The sequence below is a fragment of the Sorex fumeus genome, unplaced genomic scaffold (assembly GCF_029834395.1).
Source record: "Sorex fumeus unplaced genomic scaffold, SorFum_2.1 ptg000072l, whole genome shotgun sequence".
NCBI lineage: Eukaryota > Metazoa > Chordata > Mammalia > Eulipotyphla > Soricidae > Sorex > Sorex fumeus.
Window position 1 is genome coordinate 30,136,610 of NW_026606129.1, and position 20,760 is coordinate 30,157,369.

Below are 20,760 nucleotides of genomic sequence, written 5' to 3' on the forward strand. Positions count from 1 at the left end.
CAATCCCTATAAGGATACCCATGACATTCTTCAAAGAAATGGAGCAAACACTCCTGAAATTTATATGGAACAATAAGCCCCCACGAATAGCCAAAGCAATTCTTGGGAAAAAGAAAATGGGAGGAATCAACCTCCCGAACTTCAAACTGTACTACAAAGCAGTAATAATTAAAACAGCATGGTACTGGAACAAAGGCAGAACTGCAGACCAATGGAACAGGGTTGAATACACTGACATCTCCCCTCAATCATATGATCATCTAATCTTTGATAAAGGTGCAAGTAATGTGAAGTGGAGTAAGGAAAGCCTCTTTAATAAATTATGTTGGCATCATTGGACGGCTACATGCAAAAAAAATAGGCTCAGAACTCTGCCTAACACCATGTACAAAAGTAAGATCAAAATGGATTAAAGACCTCAACATCAGACCAGAAACCATAAGGTACATTGAAGATAAAGTTGGCAAAACCCTCCATGATATTGAAGCTAATGGTATCTTCAAAGATGCCACGCCACTGGCCGAGCAAGTGAAAACAGAGATAGATAAATGGGACTATCTTAAACTAAGAAGCTTCTGCACCTCCAAAGAAACAGTGACCAAAATACAAAGACAGTCTACAGAATGGGAAAGGATATTCGCCGAATACACATCTGACAAGGGGTTGATATCCAGGATATACAAAATACTGGTTAAACTCCACAAGAAGAAAACATCCAACCCCATCCAAAAATGGGGCAATGAAATGAACAGAAACTTTCTCAAAGAAGAAATCCGAATGGCAAAAAAGCACATGAGAAAATGCTCTACATCATTAATCATCAGAGAGATGCAGATCAAAACCACAATGAGATACCATCTCACACCTCAGAGACTGGCCACATTCAAAAGAACAAAAGCAACCGATGCTGGCGTGGATGTGGCGAGAAAGGGACACTCCTTCACTGTTGGTGGGAATGTCCACTGGTTCAGCCCTTCTGGACAACAGTATGGACGATTCTCAAAAAATTAGATATTGAGCTCCCATTTGACCCAGCAATACCACTCCTGGGAATATATCCCAGAGAGGCAAAAATGTATAGTCGAAGTGACATCTGCACTTGTTTGTTCATTGCAGCACTCTTTACAATAGCCAGAAACTGGAAGAAACCTGAATGCCCAAGAACAGATGACTGGTTAAAGAAACTTTGGTACATCTACACAATGGAGTACTATGTAGCTGTTAGAAAAGATGAAGTCATGAAATTTACATACAAGTGGTACAATATGGAAAGTATCATGCTAAGCGAAATGAGTCAGAAAGAGAGGGATAGACATAGAAAGATTGCATTCATCTGGGGGATATAAAGTAACAAAGTATGAGATTAATACCCAAGAATAGCTGAGATCAACACCAGGAGGATTACTCCATAACTTAGAGGCCAGCCGGGTATCCTAGAGGAAAGGGCAGTTCAGATAGAGAAGGGAGCACCAAATAAAGGATGTTTGGAGGATCCTCCCAGGAGGGGAGATGCATGTCGAAAGTAGACTATGGACTGAACATGTTTGCCACTCAATGCCTCTTTTGCAGACCACAACACCCAAACGGAGAGAGAGAATACAGGGGATTGCCCTGCCACAGAGGCAGGGGGGGATGTGGGGATGGGGGTGGGAGGGATATTATCCATGATGGTGAAAAACAGGCACTGGTGGAGGGATGGGTATCTGATCATTGTATAATTGAAACCCAAGCACACAAAAAAATTGTAAATCTACAACTGTAAAAAAATAAATAAATAAATTAAAATAAAAGAATTTACATTAAAAAAAAGAAACTCTGCTAAATAATAAAATGCTTTAAATTTAAAAATATACTTATCAGTGACATTTAAAAATTAAATCAGATATGAAAAAACTGTAAGTCAAAATAATATATATATTGTGCTATGACATATTTTAAAGGTACAGAGATCTGATAAATTTCTCTCATATAAGGTCAGTTTTATACAAGTCTAACTCAGAAGCACTCTTGAGAAAAGAAATTTTTCCTACTATGAATGACAACAAAACTGAATTGCTTACATATGTGTGAATTCTTCTCAGCTCTTAGAAAAATCAATCAACAACAACCATTTTAACTGTTACTATGTTACGAACTTACCTTATGCCAAAATAGCAGGAGAGGAACATGGTCAACATGATGGTTTTGGACATCTTAATAACAAAACCGTCTTTTTTTGCATCTATGCTGACGGTGTACATGGCCCCAAACTGTCAATAATTCTTCCAAAGCAAATTTAATAAATGTGAAGACATGGACTATATTAGTCAATCAATTCACATTTCCTATGTTTACTACTATATTAACTCTATAAAAGAATGCAAATTTAGGATGCCAACATAAAAATACTAGTAATCAATAAGTATAAATTAATCAAAGTAGCAAAACAAAATTTTATGCTCAAGAGACATAAAGTTATACGTTAAAAACACAATCACTAAACTTTTCCCCTAAATTGTCAAAGGTTAGCTGATTGCTGTACTCTTACTAATGTAGCTTGGTCTTTTTAATAGAAATCAAAAACAATAATACATTTTCCCCAAACCAATACTAAAAATATTTTATGTTTAAAATATTCAAAAATTTTTAATTTGAAAAACAATGTCATTTGAATCAAGTACATTTGAATCAAATACAAACCATTTGAATCAAGTACAAAAATAACTAAAACAAACTGTGTTGGAGTAAAGAAAGAAAAAACATCTTCACTCTTTTGTATCACATATACAGAGCTTACAAATAAAGGTGGTTACTATTTTTTGTTATTGGTAAATACCGAACTAATTAACATTCCCACTGAAGCAGAAATGCACATTCTAGCAAAAAACAGCTTGATACCATACGATAATCCAATAGGTATCATAATCCAATCAAATAAATTAATACATTGTAACACTCTTTCTTAAATTACCAAACTAGTAATGGTGGACAAATAAAATAAAATTTTCCTGATTACTGTATTAAAATTACCTCCTGAGCACATTCAGACATTGAGGCCCAACTATAATTCTGTGTTTGCCCATTGTGTGCATGACATCAACTTGATCTAATAAGTACTACCATGATCTTTGAGATCGCGAAGAATCACAGCGGGAAGGCTATGGGACTGCCACCCCGTCACTAACTCGGTCTCTAGCTCCTTAACGTGGGCCCTGAGCATGAGGGGTGGCACTTTCAGAAGCAGGTCAAGAGGCAGCAAAGCTGAAGAAATAAAAGAAATACAAAACTGTAACATAAATTACAGGGAGGCATGTAAGATTTTATTGCTACCAACACTAAATTACCTGGTCTTGGTCTTGATCCTATACCACCAGTGAAGTCCCTGAAACAGAATGAAAGGCTATTTTGAGAATGACTATTTCAACTTGAATTTAATATTAACTGAAAAACCTATCCTTTGCTATGGTTTACATTATAGAAACAAATGAAGGTTATTTTCCCCAATGAAATGTTCAACAAAAAGGGAGATAAATATATTTAGCACAGAGCAGAACTGATGTTCTAGTTCTGCTCTGGGAGGATCTAATGAGAAAATCTAATCCCTGACAATGATGTAAATAGATTTTAGTGCTTTTGGTTTTGTTACTTAAAACCAAAATGCTAAATTTTCATTAAAAAGATAATATTCAAAATTGTGCATGCTCTATTTTCAGAGATGATTCTTGCATTTAAAGGTATTATATTTTAACAATATTTCCAATGTTATTAACATTGTTTGCTCTGCCCAAAACTCTAGGTTTCCTAATCTTTCAAAAATTAGCTAAAGTGCTTTTCCCCAAGGAGGTGGTTTTAGTTTCTACCATGAATGCTACCGTGTGAAGTTTTTTAAAAATGAGTTTAGAAATCTTTGCGCTCTGAAAAGTTATATAAACCTTACTTCATTTACCATGTTAAATGCATTCAGATAAAAAGCATACAGAGCATCTCTCATGGATACAGTATCTAGTAGTTATTTGCTGCATAAAAGTGGACATAGGCATTCAAAACAAATAAAACTGTTTGCAAGTTCTCTTACACCAGTCATTTCATTTTAATTATAAGATTTATTTTATATATATGCAACACACACCTAAATTATGATAAATAACAAAATTAGCATTCAGTTACCCAGCACCCAATTTAAGAGCTACAATAGTACCCAAATATTTTTGCTCTAACTTGAGTCACTTTCCTAACCCTTTTCACTCCTCATAATCCCACACCAAGTTAGTCTTCTCTTGGGACTATGTTAATTCTTTTCTATACCCAGCCCAAATTTCTAGTGCTCAATAGTGAGTGAAACCTACAACTTTTTATATTTTATTCCAGTGATCTTTAACCATTTTTCCAAATACCACTGTCAGTCCACATATTTGGAAATGTTTTAAACCACTAGCCTACCACCTGGGTTGTAAATACTGGCCTGTGGAATAGTATACAGAGAGGTGCCAGTCTGCAGGGGTAAAAAGATTGAACAATGATGGTGAAGCCATATTTATTCAACTTATGTAAAACTACACATAGGAAATGAAAAGGGAATGAGGTGAGGTAAGTACACACCAAAATGAAAAAAAGACTTCTACGAAAACAAAGAAAAATCTAGAGAACCTTAGATGGCATGAGGATTTCTCTGATCATTTGTATGGTGCTAGAGTGGTCAGACACATTCAAAATATCTTCTTACACAAATGCCCTTAAGTACAGTCATGCATAAACTGATTTATCAAGGCTTCGAACCACAGGCTTCTCTGATACTGCACAAAAGGTTGAAAAATGATGGTTTATACATTCTCCCTAGCCCTGACAGGAAGCATGTACAAATAATTCCTGGTCCTCGGCAAGTTCTAAGAGAGGCCCCATTTCATCAATGTTCGTATGTAGGCAAGATGCCTCAGTGCTGAGTTGGGGCGCTGGCACTGAGATAACTCATTAAAGTGTAATTATTAGAAAGCTTTTCTTACTCATAAGCTTATCAGAGTTCTTGAAGGTTGATAAACAATTACTGCTATGCAAATGAGAAGATTATTCAAGTTGGTCCTGAAACAGTCAAAATTTCAAACATTTTTATGTATTAAAACAACATATTTGTCCTGTATGTGGAAAACAACCAATCTGACTGAGCTGAATTGCTGTCAACTTTCCTACTCCTTTACTCTAAAATACTCTTTAATGAAATTTAAGAAACTTCCCCAGAGAACCATTACAGAGTTATTTATTCAAACAAAATTTCATAAAGGTTCACTATGTACAGGCACTGTGTTAGGCACCAAGATGAGATGCTGAAAAAAATAATTCAAAGGGTCATCAGAAGAACTGCTAATTTATCTGAAAGTTGCATGGTGGCCACAAAAAAAAACTATAATCATCTAATATTTTTTAATAAAGAACAGATTTGTGCGAAGAACTGAAAACTTTTAACTAAAGAATTGCTGCATCCAAGAGATGGACACAGATTGGAATGAGACAGAGCCTGGGGGAAATCTGCTTCTGGATTCAACCAGATTGAGTGGTATGACTGCAGAGGGTGGTTTCTTCTTCTGGTAGGGCGAGAGATGTGGTAGAATTCAAAAACGAACATTCCATAGATGTTTTCCTGGTGAAAGGCACAGCATAATTAAACTTGTACCCTTTACCCTTTGGAATTTTTGAAATGGGCAATAACCAACTCTGGCTGATGAGAAAGAGCCTCAAAGATATGGAGGGCTTCAAAATATTCTGAAAGGAATTGAAACTCTTGCAGATCTCTTCATGTCCGGTGTGACCTTTTCAGAATTTATAAACTATGAAGCAGATATACGAACTCTGAACGTGAATGTCAGCCTGCAGCATCCAGCCTAAACCTCTCATAGGGGAAGTTGAGATCAGCAATGTTTGCTCTTTAAGTTTTATCTTAATTATGTGGATATTTATTTTGTCTGAGGGGTCATGGTCATGAAGGATGGAATTTAGAATTTTATATCTCCTACTATTCTTGTAAATAAATTTCTAAGGCCATGGAGATAGTATGAGATAGTATAACAGCCATCATTTTCTTAGTGATCCCTTCTCTATTCCATCTGCCTTCTCCCCTTTGCTCATGAGGCTGGCTGCCAGCTATGGAGCAATCTTCCTGTCCCTTGTATTTACCATCCTTATGTGTCAGCCTCATGTTATGTTGTTTTATACTCCACAAATGAGTTTAGTCCTTCTATGTCTGTCCCTCTCTTTCTGACTCATTTCACTTAGCATGATACTCTCCATAAGCAAATTTCATGACTTAACCTCTCCCAACAGCTGCATAGTATTCCATTGTGTAGATGTACCAAAGTTTCTTTAACCAGTCATCTGTTCTTGGGCACTTGGATTGTTTCCAGATTTTGGCTATTGTGAACAGTGCTGCAATGAACATATAGGTACAGATGTCATTTCTACTGTGCTTTCTTACATCCTCGGGATATATTCCCAGAAGTGGAACTGATGGGGAATCACAAAGATAAAAAAGATAGTATAACAGGTGGGGCATTTACCTTATATGCAACCACCCAGATTTGATCTCCAGCACTCTGTAAGCTCCTCTGAACACAGCCAGAAGTGATCCCTGAGCATAAAGTGCCAGAAATAAACCCTGAAAACTTCAGGGTATGGTCCAAAACCTAACTAAATAAATATATCTCTGGACCCATAAAACATTCTCACATTCATAATAATAATATCAGATGAGTCCATTCAACCGTAAAATGGGGTCAATACTAAGTAACATTGATAAAAAGAAATATTTAATGATAAAATGTGGGACTTGGCTTACAGTATTAAGGCAATAGAGCTATTCTAGTTGCACTAAGTAGTATTATACTGCCTAAAGATCTTTTAGGTAGTGACACCTATAAACATATTCTTAGTGAATAAGCAACTCTGTTCAGGCAGAAAAGTGGTATAACGCTCCTGTTGCTTCTGCTAAAACTCCGGTGACAATCAACATACCCCACAGTAAGCCAGGAAAGTTGAGATTCATCACAAAATAAAGGCATTGATGATGAGTTGTTGTTTTGTTTGTTTTGCTTTTTGGGTCACACCCGGCATTGCAGGGGGGTTACTCCTGGCTCATGCACTCAGGAATTACTTCTGGCAGTGCTTGGGGGACTGTATGGGATGCTGGGAATCGACCCGGGTCAGCCTCGTGTAAGGCAAACACCCTATCTCCTGTGCTATCGCTCCAGCCCCAACTATGAGTTGTTATTAGTCTATGATAGTGGCAGGCAGGCCAAGTTGATTTTGGCAAGCAGTGGCAAAGCAGTATTTATTCAATTTATGTAAAATTACACATAGAAAATGAAAAGGGAATGAGGTGAGGTAAGTACACACCAAAATGAAAAAGACTTCTATGAAAACAAAGAAAAAATCTAGAGGACCTGAGGTGGCCTGAGTATCTTTCTCGTCATCTGTATGATGCTGGAGTGGTCAGACACATTCACAATATCTTCTCACACAAATGCCCTTAAATACAGTCATGCATACACTGATTTTTCAAGGCTGTGAACCACAGGCTTCTCTGACACTGCACACACCCAGTGTCTCAAACCAGCATGCCAGCTATACCCTGTTGCCTTGACAACATGATGTAAGCAGGCATGGAGAAATCTTGTTGCTGAGCAACAGAACCTTAAAAGGGGATGGAGGCAGGCTTTAAACTGTGACTATGGCAAAGGCTGTAAGTTCAAACCAGAGGCAAGATTTGAATCCTATGACATTGAGTGACACATAAACTACTGAAGATAAAAGTTATTCATTTATTAACTAGTATCTGTGGCCTAGTATCTATAAGCCCAATACTGTGTCTTTGATAATATAAAGATGGAATAGGAATAGTCTGGTATTTGCCATCGTATAGTAATATTCATTAAATGAGTGAACTAATGTTCTTAAGAAAATCATAATACAATGACCAAAATTTATATGGATTCTGAGTGCACATGATAGTTAAAGAGACTGAAGTCACTGTGTACATTATCAAAATCTTTTATGCAGGATAATTTATTTGCAAACTAAAGGAAAATTCTCTGACTGACTGAATTACAATTATTAATATTTGTACTGAATATTACTATGAAGCCCATATAGAAATGATAAAAAGCTAAGTAGACATACAGACAGGAATTTTTATCACTGAAAATGACTTTAGTTGGAATTTTCAAAAGAAATCCTAAATATTGGATTTTTATTGCTTTTTAATTTATTTTTAAATTTCTTTTTTTAAAAAATAACTTTCTATTGCTTTTAATTGAAGTAAACAAACCCAGATATTGCCTGTCAATGTGGACAAAACACCAAAAATTAATAGGAGTATTTATTACATTACAGATTTTTCATCTTTTTTTTTCTTTTTGGGTCACATCCAGCAATGCTCAGGGGTTACTACTGGCTCTGCACTCAGGGATTACTACTGGTGGTGCTTGGGGGACCACATGGGATGCTAGGGATCAAACCCAGGTCAGCCGCATGCAAGGTAAACTCCCTACTAGCTGTAGTATCACTCTGGCTTATCACATGGGCTGGAGTGATAGCACAGTGGGTAGGGTGTTTGCCTTGCACAAGGCTAGCCCGGGTTCGATTTCTCCATTCCTCTCGGGGAACCCGGCAAGCTACTGAGAGTATCCGGCCTGCATGGCAAAGCCTGGCAAGCTACCCGTGACATATTGGATATGCCAAAAACAGTAACAACAATTCTCACAATGGAGACATTACTGGTGCTAGCTCAAGCAAATAGATGAAAAATAGGAGGACAGTGCTACAGTGCTACAGTGCATTTGTTACATATGACTATTTCAAAGTAAATACTTTAAGAGTTCAATCACAAAAAGACAAATTCCATTTTATTCTTACAATCCTTATTTTTTCAGAAATACACGCATCAAAACAAATTCATCTTAATCCCTTTTTAATGTACATGTGGACCTCAAATCTCTCAGATTGGGAAAGAACATCAAAATGCAAGAGCCACTCTGGAAAAGTTTAGTATCCTTATCAGTTAAACATTCCCTTACATTAAGTCCTTTAACTTTTAGATATTTACTAACTGAAAAACAAAAGTATAATCTAAGGGCTGGAGAATACATGGGATAAGGCCCTTGCCTTGAACTTGGCCAACCCTGGTTTGATCCTCAGCAATACATGTGGTCACCAGAGCATAGCCAGGAGTAAGCACTGAGCACTGAGCACCAGTAGGAGTTAACCAAAACCACTCTTTCCCACAGGAAAAAAAAGTATGTGTGTATAATAAAAAAAAAGTTCATCATAATTTGTTTTATTTTTTAATTTAATTTACAGACACATGAACTGATGCTGGGAATGGGAGTGAAGAAGTGCATGTAATGCCAGGGATGAAATTCAAGACCTCAAATATTCTAGGTATACAGATGTATATGTGTATATATTTATGTTCAAACATGTGCAATATCTCCCTGGCTCCCCACAAGTTTATGTGTAATTATATAAATACTGGACTCAAATGTCAATCCTAAAATGAATGAATCAACTGTGGTAAATATACAGTAAAGTGACAATAAATGGAATGAATTACTAATACACAAATCAATAGCACTGTAGCACTGTCCTCCCATAGTTCATCTATTTGCTCAAGTGGGCACCAGTAACATCTCCATTGTGAGACTGACTTGCTGTTACTGTTTTTGGCATATTGAATATGCCATGGGGAGGTTGCCAAGCTCTGCTGTGCAGGCGGAATACTCTCAGTAGGTTGTCAGGCTCTCTGAGAGGGATGGAGGAATCAAACCTGGATCAGCCACGTGCAAGGCAAATGCCCCACCCACTGTGCTAGCACTCCAGTCCAAATCAATATATAAGACTTTTTATTATTTATATCAATATAAAGATTTTTATATTATTCCACAATAACTTAAGAAACCCGAAAAAAAAGTATGGACAATATAATTCTAGTTCTATAAAACTGTAATATAAAAATAATACTTTATTTTTTTCAGCTGAAAGGTATTTTTTTCCCCCTTTATTTTATTTTATTTTTTTTAAAGTTGTAGATTTACAATTTTTTGTGCTTTGGTTTCAATTATACAATGATCAGATACCCATCCCTCCACCAGTGCCCATTTTCCACCACCATGGATAATATCCCTCCCACCCCCATCCCCACATCCCCCCTGTCTCTGTGGCAGGGCAATCCCCTGTGTTCTCTCTCTCCTTTTGGGTGTTGTGGTCTGCAAAAGAGGCATTGAGTGGCAAACATGTTCAGTCCATAGTCTACTTTCGACATGCATCTCCCCTCCTGGGAGGATCCTCCAAACATCCTTTATTTGGTGCTCCCTTCTCTATCTGAACTGCCCTTTCCTCTAGGATACCCGGCTGGCCTCTAAGTTATGGAGTAATCCTCCTGGTGTTGATCTCAGCTATTCTTGGGTATTAATCTCATACTTTGTTACTTTATATCCCCCAGATGAATGCAATCTTTCTATGTCTATCCCTCTCTTTCTGACTCATTTCGCTTAGCATGATACTTTCCATATTGTACCACTTGTATGTAAATTTCATGACTTCATCTTTTCTAACAGCTACATAGTACTCCATTGTGTAGATGTACCAAAGTTTCTTTAACCAGTCATCTGTTCTTGGGCATTCAGGTTTCTTCCAGTTTCTGGCTATTGTAAAGAGGGCTGCAATGAACAAACAAGTGCAGATGTCACTTCGACTATACATTTTTGCCTCTCTGGGATATATTCCCAGGAGTGGTATTGCTGGGTCAAATGGGAGCTCAATATCTAATTTTTTGAGAATCGTCCATACTGTTGTCCAGAAGGGCTGAACCAGTGGACATTCCCACCAACAGTGAAGGAGTGTCCCTTTCTCGCCACATCGGTTGCTTTTGTTCTTTTGAATGTGGGCCAGTCTCTGAGGTGTGAGATGGTATCTCATTGTGGTTTTGATCTGCATCTCCCTGATGATTAATGATGTAGAGCATTTTCTCATGTGCTTTTTTGCCATTCGGATTTCTTCTTTGAGAAAGTTTCTGTTCATTTCATTGCCCCATTTTTGGATGGGGTTGGATGTTTTCTTCTTGTGGAGTTTAACCAGTATTTTGTATATCCTGGATATCAACCCCTTGTCAGATGTGTATTCGGTGAATATCCTTTCCCATTCTGTAGACTGTCTTTGTATTTTGGTCACTGTTTCTTTGGAGGTGCAGAAGCTTCTTAGTTTAAGATAGTCCCATTTATCTATCTCTGTTTTCACTTGCTCGGCCAGTGGCGTGGCATCTTTGAAGATACCATTAGCTTCAATGTCATGGAGGGTTTTGCCAACTTTATCTTCAATGTACCTTATGGTTTCTGGTCTGATGTTGAGGTCTTTAATCCATTTTGATCTTACTTTTGTACATGGTGTTAGGCAGAGTTCTGAGCCTGTTTTTTTGCATGTAGCCGTCCAGTGATGCCAACACAGTTTATTAAAGAGGCTTTCCTTACTCCACTTCACATTACTTGCACCCTTATCAAAGATTAGATGAGCATATGATTGAGGAGAGATGTCAGTGTATTCAACCCTGTTCCATTGGTCTGCAGTTCTGCCTTTGTTCCAGTACCATGCTGTTTTAATTATTACTGCTTTGTAGTACAGTTTGAAGTTCGGGAGGTTGATTCCTCCCATTTTCTTTTTCCCAAGAATTGCTTTAGCTATTCGTGGGGGCTTATTGTTCCATATAAATTTCAAGAGTGTTTGCTCCATTTCTTTGAAGAATGTCATGGGTATCCTTATAGGGATTGCATTGAATTTATACAATGCTTTCGGTAGTATTGCCATTTTGACAATGTTAAGTCTCCCGACCCATGAGCAGGGGATATCTTTCCATTTCCTCATGTCCTCTTTTATTTCCTGAAGTAGCGTTTTGTAGTTTTCTTTGTACAGGTCCTTTACTTCCTTAGTTAAGCTGATTCCTAGGTACTTGATTTTCTGGGGCAGAATTGTGAATGGGATTGTTTTTTTCATGTTGCTTTCTTCTCTCTCACTGTTTGCGTATAGGAAAGCCATGGACTTTTGGGTATTGATTTTATAACCTGCAACTTTACTATACGAGTCTATTGTTTCTAGGAGTTTTTTGGTGGAAGTTATTGGGTTCTCTAAGTAGAGTATCATATCATCTGCGAATAGTGAGAGCTTGATTTCTTCCTTTCCTACCTGAATGCCCTTAATATCTTTTTCCTGCCTAATCGCTATTGCAAGTACTTCCAGTACTATATTGAACAGCAGTGGAGAGAGTGGGCATCCCTGTCTCGTCCCTGATCTTAGAGGGAAGGCTTTCAGTTTTTCCCCATTGAGGATGATGCTTGCTGTAGGCTTGTGGTTCAGCTGAAAGGTATTTTAATATGTATATGTACCCTGGGCTAGAATGATAGCAGAGCGGGTAGGGTCTATGCCTTGCACATGGCTAACCTGGATTCAATTCCTCTGTCCCTCTTGGTGAGCCTGGCAAGCTACCAAGGATATCCTGCCCACATGGCAGAGCCTGGCAAGCTCCCCCTGGTGTATTCGATATACCAAAAACAGTAACAACAAGTTTCACAATGGAGACGTTACTGGTGCCCACTCGAACAAAACAATGAACAGTGGGAGGACAGTGCTACAGTGCTATATGTACCATGTATTCTAGAGGGTATCATGCTTAGTGATATAAGCCAAGAAAGAAAAATACCAAAAAGTATGATATATAAGACAAACAAACTAAAAGAGAACCAAAAAACCCATTAGACTATAAAATTGAATTATTGATTATCAGAAAAAAAAGGTGGGGTGGGAAGGGGTATACATTGGATAAAAGGGATCAAATATGTGGTGAAACATAAAATTGAAATTTTTAGTGGTTAAGTTCATGAGATTCATATCAAGAAGAATTTCAATAGTGTGTATATACATATATATATGAAACTTATGCAATGCTATAATGTAATATCACTTTGATTTTTAAAGTATTAAGAGGGGGGGACAGTGCTGCCAGCAGGCAACCTGTACCCTTGGGGTGAGTATACTCAGCAGGCTTCCTGATACCTCCAAATTACTGCTGTGCCTCTGGCTGGATCCTAACAACTCAAGAAGCAGCCAGAAATTAGGTATGTGGGAGCCATACCTACAAACCACCTCCAGCTCAGCTATCCAAGTTCATTTATAGGCCTGGCTTCAGAGATCCATAAGTGTATCTCAAAAGAGATCAAATGCCACACTTAATCTCAGACCTGGGCAAAGCTGAACAGGGTAAATCTGAGACGGGAGGATCAGCCTGGTGCCCACCTAAGCAGAGGCCCTGGCCCCACAATCTAAAATCACTGCCATGCCCTCTGCCAGACTCTACCTTCTCAAAATGGATCTTGCTGACATATAATCAGCTGAAAATTCAGGTATGCAGGTTTTGTGACTAAAATCTCCAGGCTTTCGCAGGTCAGGATGGGCTACCTTCCCACATCTCCCTGTGTTCCCAGTCACATCCACACCCCAAAGTTGTAACCCAGTTAGAAAAAGCTACTGAAGCCTTACCACCCAATAAAAATACTGAACACCCTAAACAAACACGATGATCTCTTAGCATCTGTATTGCAAGCCTGTATTGTATGCCCTAAAATAGAGAGAGAAAAAAGAAAAATGCCTACCATAAAGGCAGGTGAAGGGGAGAGGCGGTGTTGGGGGATGGTGGGAGGAAGATGGGGGACATTAGTGGTGGGAAATGTAAACTGGTGGAGAGATGGGTGTTGGATCATTAATGACTGAAACCAAATCATGAACAGCTTTATAATGGTCTATCTCACGGATATTCAATAAAAAATAAAAATTTAAAAATAATAAATAAAAGTATTAAGAAGTAGAAGTAGGGGACCAGAGGGGTAGTACACGTGCCTTTCAACCCAGGTTTAGTTCCTGGCACTCCATGTGGTCTCCAGATCCCCACCAGGAGTGATTCCTGAGTGCAGAGTCAGAAGGAAGGCTTGAGGACCGCCAGGTGTGCCCCCCCCCCAAAAAAAAAACAACCAATAAGCCAGAGATATAGCTATAGCTCCTGTTGTACAGCACATGTCTTCCTTTACATTTAGGTTTCTTATATAACTTCTTCATATTTGCAGGATGGATTCAAATTTAATGTTAATAAACTAAGAATCCCGGGAAAATCCTAAACAAATTGGAGGGCAGGTAACTTCAGCTTTATTTAAAGCCTTTGAAGGAAGTATAAATACATTTGAGAGCTGTTTCTTTTTATTCAGAGAAGCTCTGGGAATTATCTGGAAAGAAGTCAAAAGTTCTTGATTTTTTTTTTTTGGCATGAATCAAGTCTGTTTTTCATTTCTTTTTCTCCCTGAGTCTCCCTTGTCTTCCCATTACACCACTGAGTACCTTGAGGGAAAAAAAGCTTGTCTTCAACCACGTTGTTTCATGCATCACCACACACAGGACTCAGCTCTGTAGACATTACTTTAGTTCAGGTGCTAGTCACCTCCGATGCTCGTGTTCTATCAGTCTCAGGGGAATGGTACCCACCTGCTGAATTTTTCATCAACACAAATTAAAGCTGACTCACTAACAGCCCTGTTTCAATGAGCTTCCAGTTAAATAAATGCCTTCTTTCTTGTAGATTCTAACTTTCCTAATTTGCTATAGGCTACCTTCATAATAGTACTTCATACTCTGAAAGATGTATGTTTTTGGAGATAAAACATAACATAAAGTTTCTATATTCTATTTTTGAAAGTTTGGGAGTCAACTGGACTTTTGCAAATAAGGGTCTTCTTGCAGTGGAGGGAAGGTGAGGAGGGTGGCAAGAGGGAACCTGGGGACACTGGTGATGGGAAATGTACACTGGTGAGGGATGGGTATCGGAACATTGTATGCTAAAATCCAATCATGAACAACCTTGTAACTATGTATGTCACAGGGTGATTCAATTTTTAAAAAAGAAAGGAAGGAAGGAAGGAAGGAAGGAAGGGAGGGAGGGAGGGAGGGAGGGAGGGAGGGAGGAAGGAAAAAAGGGAAAATACTAGAAGGGGTCAGAGGGATAGTAAAGCAGGTAGGGTGTTTGCCTTGCATGGGGTCCACCTGGGTTTGATTCTGGCAACTCATTTGGTCCTTCAGGAGTAATTCCTGAGTGCAGACTCCTGAGCATCACTGAATAGGACTCAAAAACAGAAAATGAAAATAAAAGAGAAATGAAATACTGGGCACATTCATTCTGTGGCACACTGTCTCTAAACCCGCAACTCCATGGCCAGGTATGTATGTCCCTCCCCTCTCTGCCTTGCCTCCTCTCCTACAGACCAAAGAGCTCCCACGGTTGCAGGATCCTCTGAATGCCTTCTTTGTCTGTGGAAGTGTAAGCAAGAGGTGATGGACTAAAGATAAGAAGCCTGAAGGCAGAAAGTGGAAAGACCTTCTGCCCCTGAAATCCCCGGATACATCATCAAACTTGAGTCCTACCATCACCCATTTTCATTCTCCTGGACTATTTTTTCCCCTTGCTCTCTCTGATACTTCTAACCACCACTTCCCTGCCCTTTGGCTCACCAAGGAACACTATGAGATCTTAGAGGTTTTTATTCGACGACCTTCCCATAGATCATGGACACTCATCGCTTTACCTTGAGTCACTGTTATTTGTGACACTGGAGAAGAATTAGGAAATGAAAACGCTCCACCAAGACAGGCTGAACTGGCTCTCTTCCCCAGGAACACTAGATTCAAAGAAGAGTGACACAGAGATGGACAAACTCCATCACCGCAGCAATGCCTTTCAGGCCTGCTCTGCAAAAGTCAGGGGCTGCGCAGGTTCTCCTCATCCACTCTGAAACTGACTTCTCTGGGTTCCAAATCATGGAAGCCTCTCCACGCTACCCCCACATTGCCTAAGTCAGCCAGGGACCAGTTCCTAGATTTGCATTAGACAATATCAGCCTTCTATCACATGCAAACACCCCTTTCCTTGCCCGGGCCATTGGGAGCTCTGGGGCATATATGCACATACAGGTGGTCTCATGTTCAACAGTGCCCAAAACCCAGAATAGTGTGGGGATCCATCTTGCTGGTCCTGGTGAGCTCCCTACCTCCTCTTGTCTGTGACTTCTGCTCGTAAACCACATGCTCACATCTGGGCCTTCCTTTGTCTCAGCAGTGACCTCAACATCAGCTAGTACATGGAAACTGCCGAGTTCAATCTTCCCTAAAACCCCACTTCTCTACTTTTCAAAATCTTTCTCCTCCCTTGCTCAGAAAGGCAGAAGGACTCACCCTTTGTCTTTCCCAGGCCTACTCTCTCACCCCCTCCACCCCGTCTTTTCTTTTTCTTGACTTGCTACTCTCCATTGGCTGTACCCTCCTCTGTCCCAAACACCTTGAAGGCCTCCTGATTCTGGAAGGGTCTTTGCCAGCATCCCCCACCAGCTAACTAAACTAGTTCACTCCCCCTGTCCTCAGCTGCACCTCATCCCTGCCTCTAAAATTCCAAAACCACTCTCAGGCTTCTGCCCCCACCAATTTTGCCCAACACCATAGAAATTGCTCTCATGAGGGAATTTTCAAAAGGCCAAGTCTAGTGGGTGTACTGATTCTGTTTGTATCTTCTTAGGGGTTCTTTCCAGCAGAGCTTGGGGGTCTCGGGGGATCATATGGGCTCTTTTGGCTCTCCTACAGACAGATATACATTCTAGTCCTCTGCGCTATTCCCTGATGGTCTTATTTTAGTTCTTAACCCAGGAACAACTATTGTAGAAACTTTCAGTAGGTCTGAAGAAAACAATTTCTTCTCTCTTTGATTCTAATGTATTTATTTATAGAGTCTCCGAAGCAGCGTTCAGAGGATCCAAGACCACTCCCAATGATTCTCCATTATCATACCAGATATCCACTGCTCTGGCATGTGAAATACGTCTCTGCCTGGACTCAGCAGGCCAGGAGCCCCAAGGCCATCCTGGAGTCACTCAGAGTTCCAGGGATTCACCAGGTGATTCTCAGTGTTGGGAGCTGGGGATGTGGTGCCAAGGATTATACTCTAGTCTTTACACACACACAGCATGAGCCCTTGATACCTAGGCTACCTCCCTAGTCCCTCTCTTATGTCTTTTAAAAGCATCCTATTTATCTTTCCCCCACCCGACAAGGGCATATATACATAGTACATTCTCCCTTACAGCTAGAGACCTCTTAAGTCATGGCAAACTTCTGGTCAATGATATATGGACAGAAGACAATGTGTCCAACATCTGGTTCTTGTCTTTGAAAGGAAGGAGTGTGTCTCCACCTCCCTTTTCCACTTCTGACTGGCACCCAACAGAATAGGATGGGATGTGGTCTACATATGCCACATTTGTCCTTCAGACAAGAAAGACCTGGGGATGCTGAAAAAAATTATAAGGTAGCAGAGATCTCAGTGACCTCCTGGAAACAACTGCTGTCCCTGCCAGGTCAGCCCTTGAACTCAGCAAGGTTAGTTCACTGGCTAAAGATCACAAAACTAGGGGGAATCAGAGGAAGGCTAAAACCCAAGTCAAGCTTCGCATCCTCTCCAGTAGACTGCTTGTTAAATCATAACTTATTCTGGAAGTATAAATCCTAACAGCCTCAATTACCACCAGCCCATGTGTACTTCCAACTCTCACATTTCAATTTAGCATCAAATAACTTGGCTCTTGTGCAGGGTTTTAAAATATTTGTATGAGCTCAATGTTTACATACCTTGCTTGAGATTGTCTTTCTCCTCCTGAAGCACTAAAACTTCTTTTTAAAATGCCTGAAACAAGACAATAAAAACAACTGTGTTTTCCTGCTAAAAGTCTTTCATATGATTTTTAACGCTGTATTTTGGGAACCTGAGAAATAATAAAAGAGATCAAGGTGCATGCCTTGCATGTGGCTGACCCTGAATTCAACCGCCAGTACTATATGGCCACCCAAGCATCACTGGGTGCAGCTTTGGAGACTCTTTCAAGCTGGCCTGGGTAGACCTTGGCCTTGTAGGACCGAGCAGCACCACGCCTTGGGCTCTCACATTAAACACCCAGGGCCCAGTTGGCTGAGAATTGCAGGCAGCAGGGAGTCCCTGGCCTCATAAGTACCTCTTGAGAGCACTCCCATACCCCATCCAAAGGTGCTACACATTCTATTAGCTGAATTTTAGAAAATTGTGTTACTACAAACAACTGTCTTTATTCAGTTTTGTTGGTGCCACACTCAGCAGTGCTCAGGATTTATTCCTGGCTCTGAATTCAGGAACTACTGCTGGCAGTTAAGGATGACCATATGGGATCCAACCTGGGTCAGCAGCTTACAAAGCAAATTTCCTACCCATTCCAGCCCTCTCTTCATTTTTTTAGAGCATCATCTAAAATATAATGTTGCAAATTGCCATCTAGTTGACAGCCTTATTTCAATTTCTTTATTCCAAATAAAAGGTATCCACCAAAAAATCTTTTATTAATAACTAATACAGTACAATTAAGTGGTTGCATGATCATCTTAAAACCCTTGCCACCAGAGGGAAGTTGCCACAGGCAAATTTCAGAAATCTGATTTTCCTTCCTGAAGTCCATAATGACCCCTTCTCCATCATTATTACTAGACATATAAAACACAGAATTCATTTTAAATGCTAGTCAGTAACTACTTCTAGAATTTTATACGTGTGCATGAATATTTTTCCTCTATAATACTCATATTTTTCTCAGTCAGAAATCAAGATGTTTAACCTGACAGGCAAGAGTGTCAGGGAAAACAGAGCAGAGTGTTGGAAATTGGGATCATCCCAGAAAATCCTGAACAGCTAGTCACCATTTTGATGGACAATTTCCAAAGCAATTAGGTCTAGAAAGGAACAAAGAATATAGCTAAATCCTCAGGCTATGCTCTGATCCTTAATGAAACTATTTTAGAAATTCTTCAATGTGATTTTCATTGCGGGATAGAATTATTTACACTTCAAGTATTTCTTTCTCATTAAATATTCCATTAACTTACTCTTTAAAAGTTATTTTCTTCTCCATTTTCTATTTGATCATTTTTTTCTTTAAATTTTAGATGTTCTGAATTCAATACTATCCTTATACTCTTTAAATATCACCTAAGGATTTCTCTTCTTTCTCATACCTCATTACTTTCCACACTGTTTCAAATTAAGAATCAAGCGGAGGGGGCAGGGATGTGGCTAGCAACTTCACGTGTGAGGAACTGGGCTCAACTACAGAACCACATTCCTCCCTTCCCCAACATAATGGCCCCACACAATGAAAGCCAAAATTAACACATGGAACGGATTTTGTATTATTTTTATATTATTTTATATTTATCATCTCTCCATAGTTCTAAACAACTACAAATGTTTGGTATAATATAAATAAAATTGTTACAAAATTTAAATCTACAGTAAGACTAGTCATGCTCTGCATTTCTAGCCTCTAATTAATAGTTTGTTTGTTTGTTTTGCTTTTTGGGTCACACCCAGCAAAGCTCAGAGGTTACTCCTGGCTCATGCACTCAGGAATGACTCCTGGCAGTGCTCGGGGGACCATATGGGGTGCTGGGAATAGAACCTGGGTCGGCCATGTTGGCTGCGTGCAAGGCAAACGCCCTACCCGCTGTGCTATCGCTCCAGCCCCCTAATTAATAGGATTTTTAAAGATCATTTCCTTACTTCCTTTTATGAGATTACTATCTCAGAGATCTATGTCTTCAAATTAGTTAGCTCCATCTCCCAGCAGAAAAGAGGCATCTGCCGGTAAAAATGATGAAACGAGGGACTGGAGTGTAGGACACTTTGCTTTTGCATGCAGCTGACCTTGGTTCAATCCCCGAAACCCCATATGGTCCCCCAAGCCTACCAAGAGGGACTCCTTAGTATAGAGCCAAGAGTAAGTCCTGAGAACTGCCAGTGAGGCTCAAACAACCCCAAAATAATAAAAAGTAATGAAATGATTCATTTGACAGCTGAAGCAGCAGAAGGTGCAACTCTGATTGACCTTTTAAATTTTCAGGGTGATAGACACGCTTGCACTAATGAGTACAGGTCCAGAAAAACAAACCACTGGGCCACACAGGTGGTGCCATTTACATGGCTCAAGTGAGATTCTCAAGCCACTGCTCACTGGAGCCCAGCTGGAGCTGAAACTAAGCATAATTAGTTTCTTCTGAAATGGCATCAGTATTTCCACCTGTATATCTGGATGGCATTTACTCAGTTCTCAGCTACAAAAAAAAGAAAAAGGGATAAAAGCTACCACTGAACCCCAATAAACAAACAAATAGATGGATGCAGCAAGATACCCAATTATCTCGGCAATCTGGCAAAAGAAGTGAGAGAATTAAGACACAGATATGCATCGCTAAATTGAAACGTCTCTCCTGTAAGTTTTGGGGTTTGTTTTTATTTTTGGTTAGTGAAGCAAAATAGCCTTGATTGAAATCCCACAAACAAGTAAAGAAAGCTTACTGAATGTAGATTCTTTCAGAGGGCTGGAACTGGAGCTGCTGCAGTTATCTGAAATGTCCAACTCATCTTCTAGCTCTGAATAGATATCTGTGCGTGGAGCAGAAAAGTAAGAGGCCAATGAGCGTGGAAAGAGAAAGGTGTGACACATGCACCAAAGCAGACACTGCCCCTCGCCCTTTCCCTGGGAGTGACTGTTCTCCCGTTGTTCACGATTTTCTCAAGCGGGCCCAGTAACGTCTCCGTGGTGAGACTTTGTTGTTACTCTGTTTGGCATATCGAATACGTCACGGGGT

General features: G+C 39.6%; 1 protein-coding gene across 1 annotated transcript in view; it reads right to left on the minus strand.

Moving 5' to 3' along the window:
- Positions 1 to 20,760, minus strand: part of NEK10 (NIMA related kinase 10) — a 279,165-nt gene that overhangs the window by 52,911 nt on the left and 205,494 nt on the right. The window contains exons 28-31 of the mRNA XM_056129461.1: positions 20,468 to 20,554; positions 17,722 to 17,776; positions 3,324 to 3,361; positions 3,100 to 3,240 (exon numbers count right to left, since the gene is read on the minus strand). Coding sequence (XP_055985436.1) covers positions 3,100 to 3,240; positions 3,324 to 3,361; positions 17,722 to 17,776; positions 20,468 to 20,554 — 321 coding nt within the window. The remainder of the gene's footprint in view (positions 1 to 3,099; positions 3,241 to 3,323; positions 3,362 to 17,721; positions 17,777 to 20,467; positions 20,555 to 20,760) is intronic.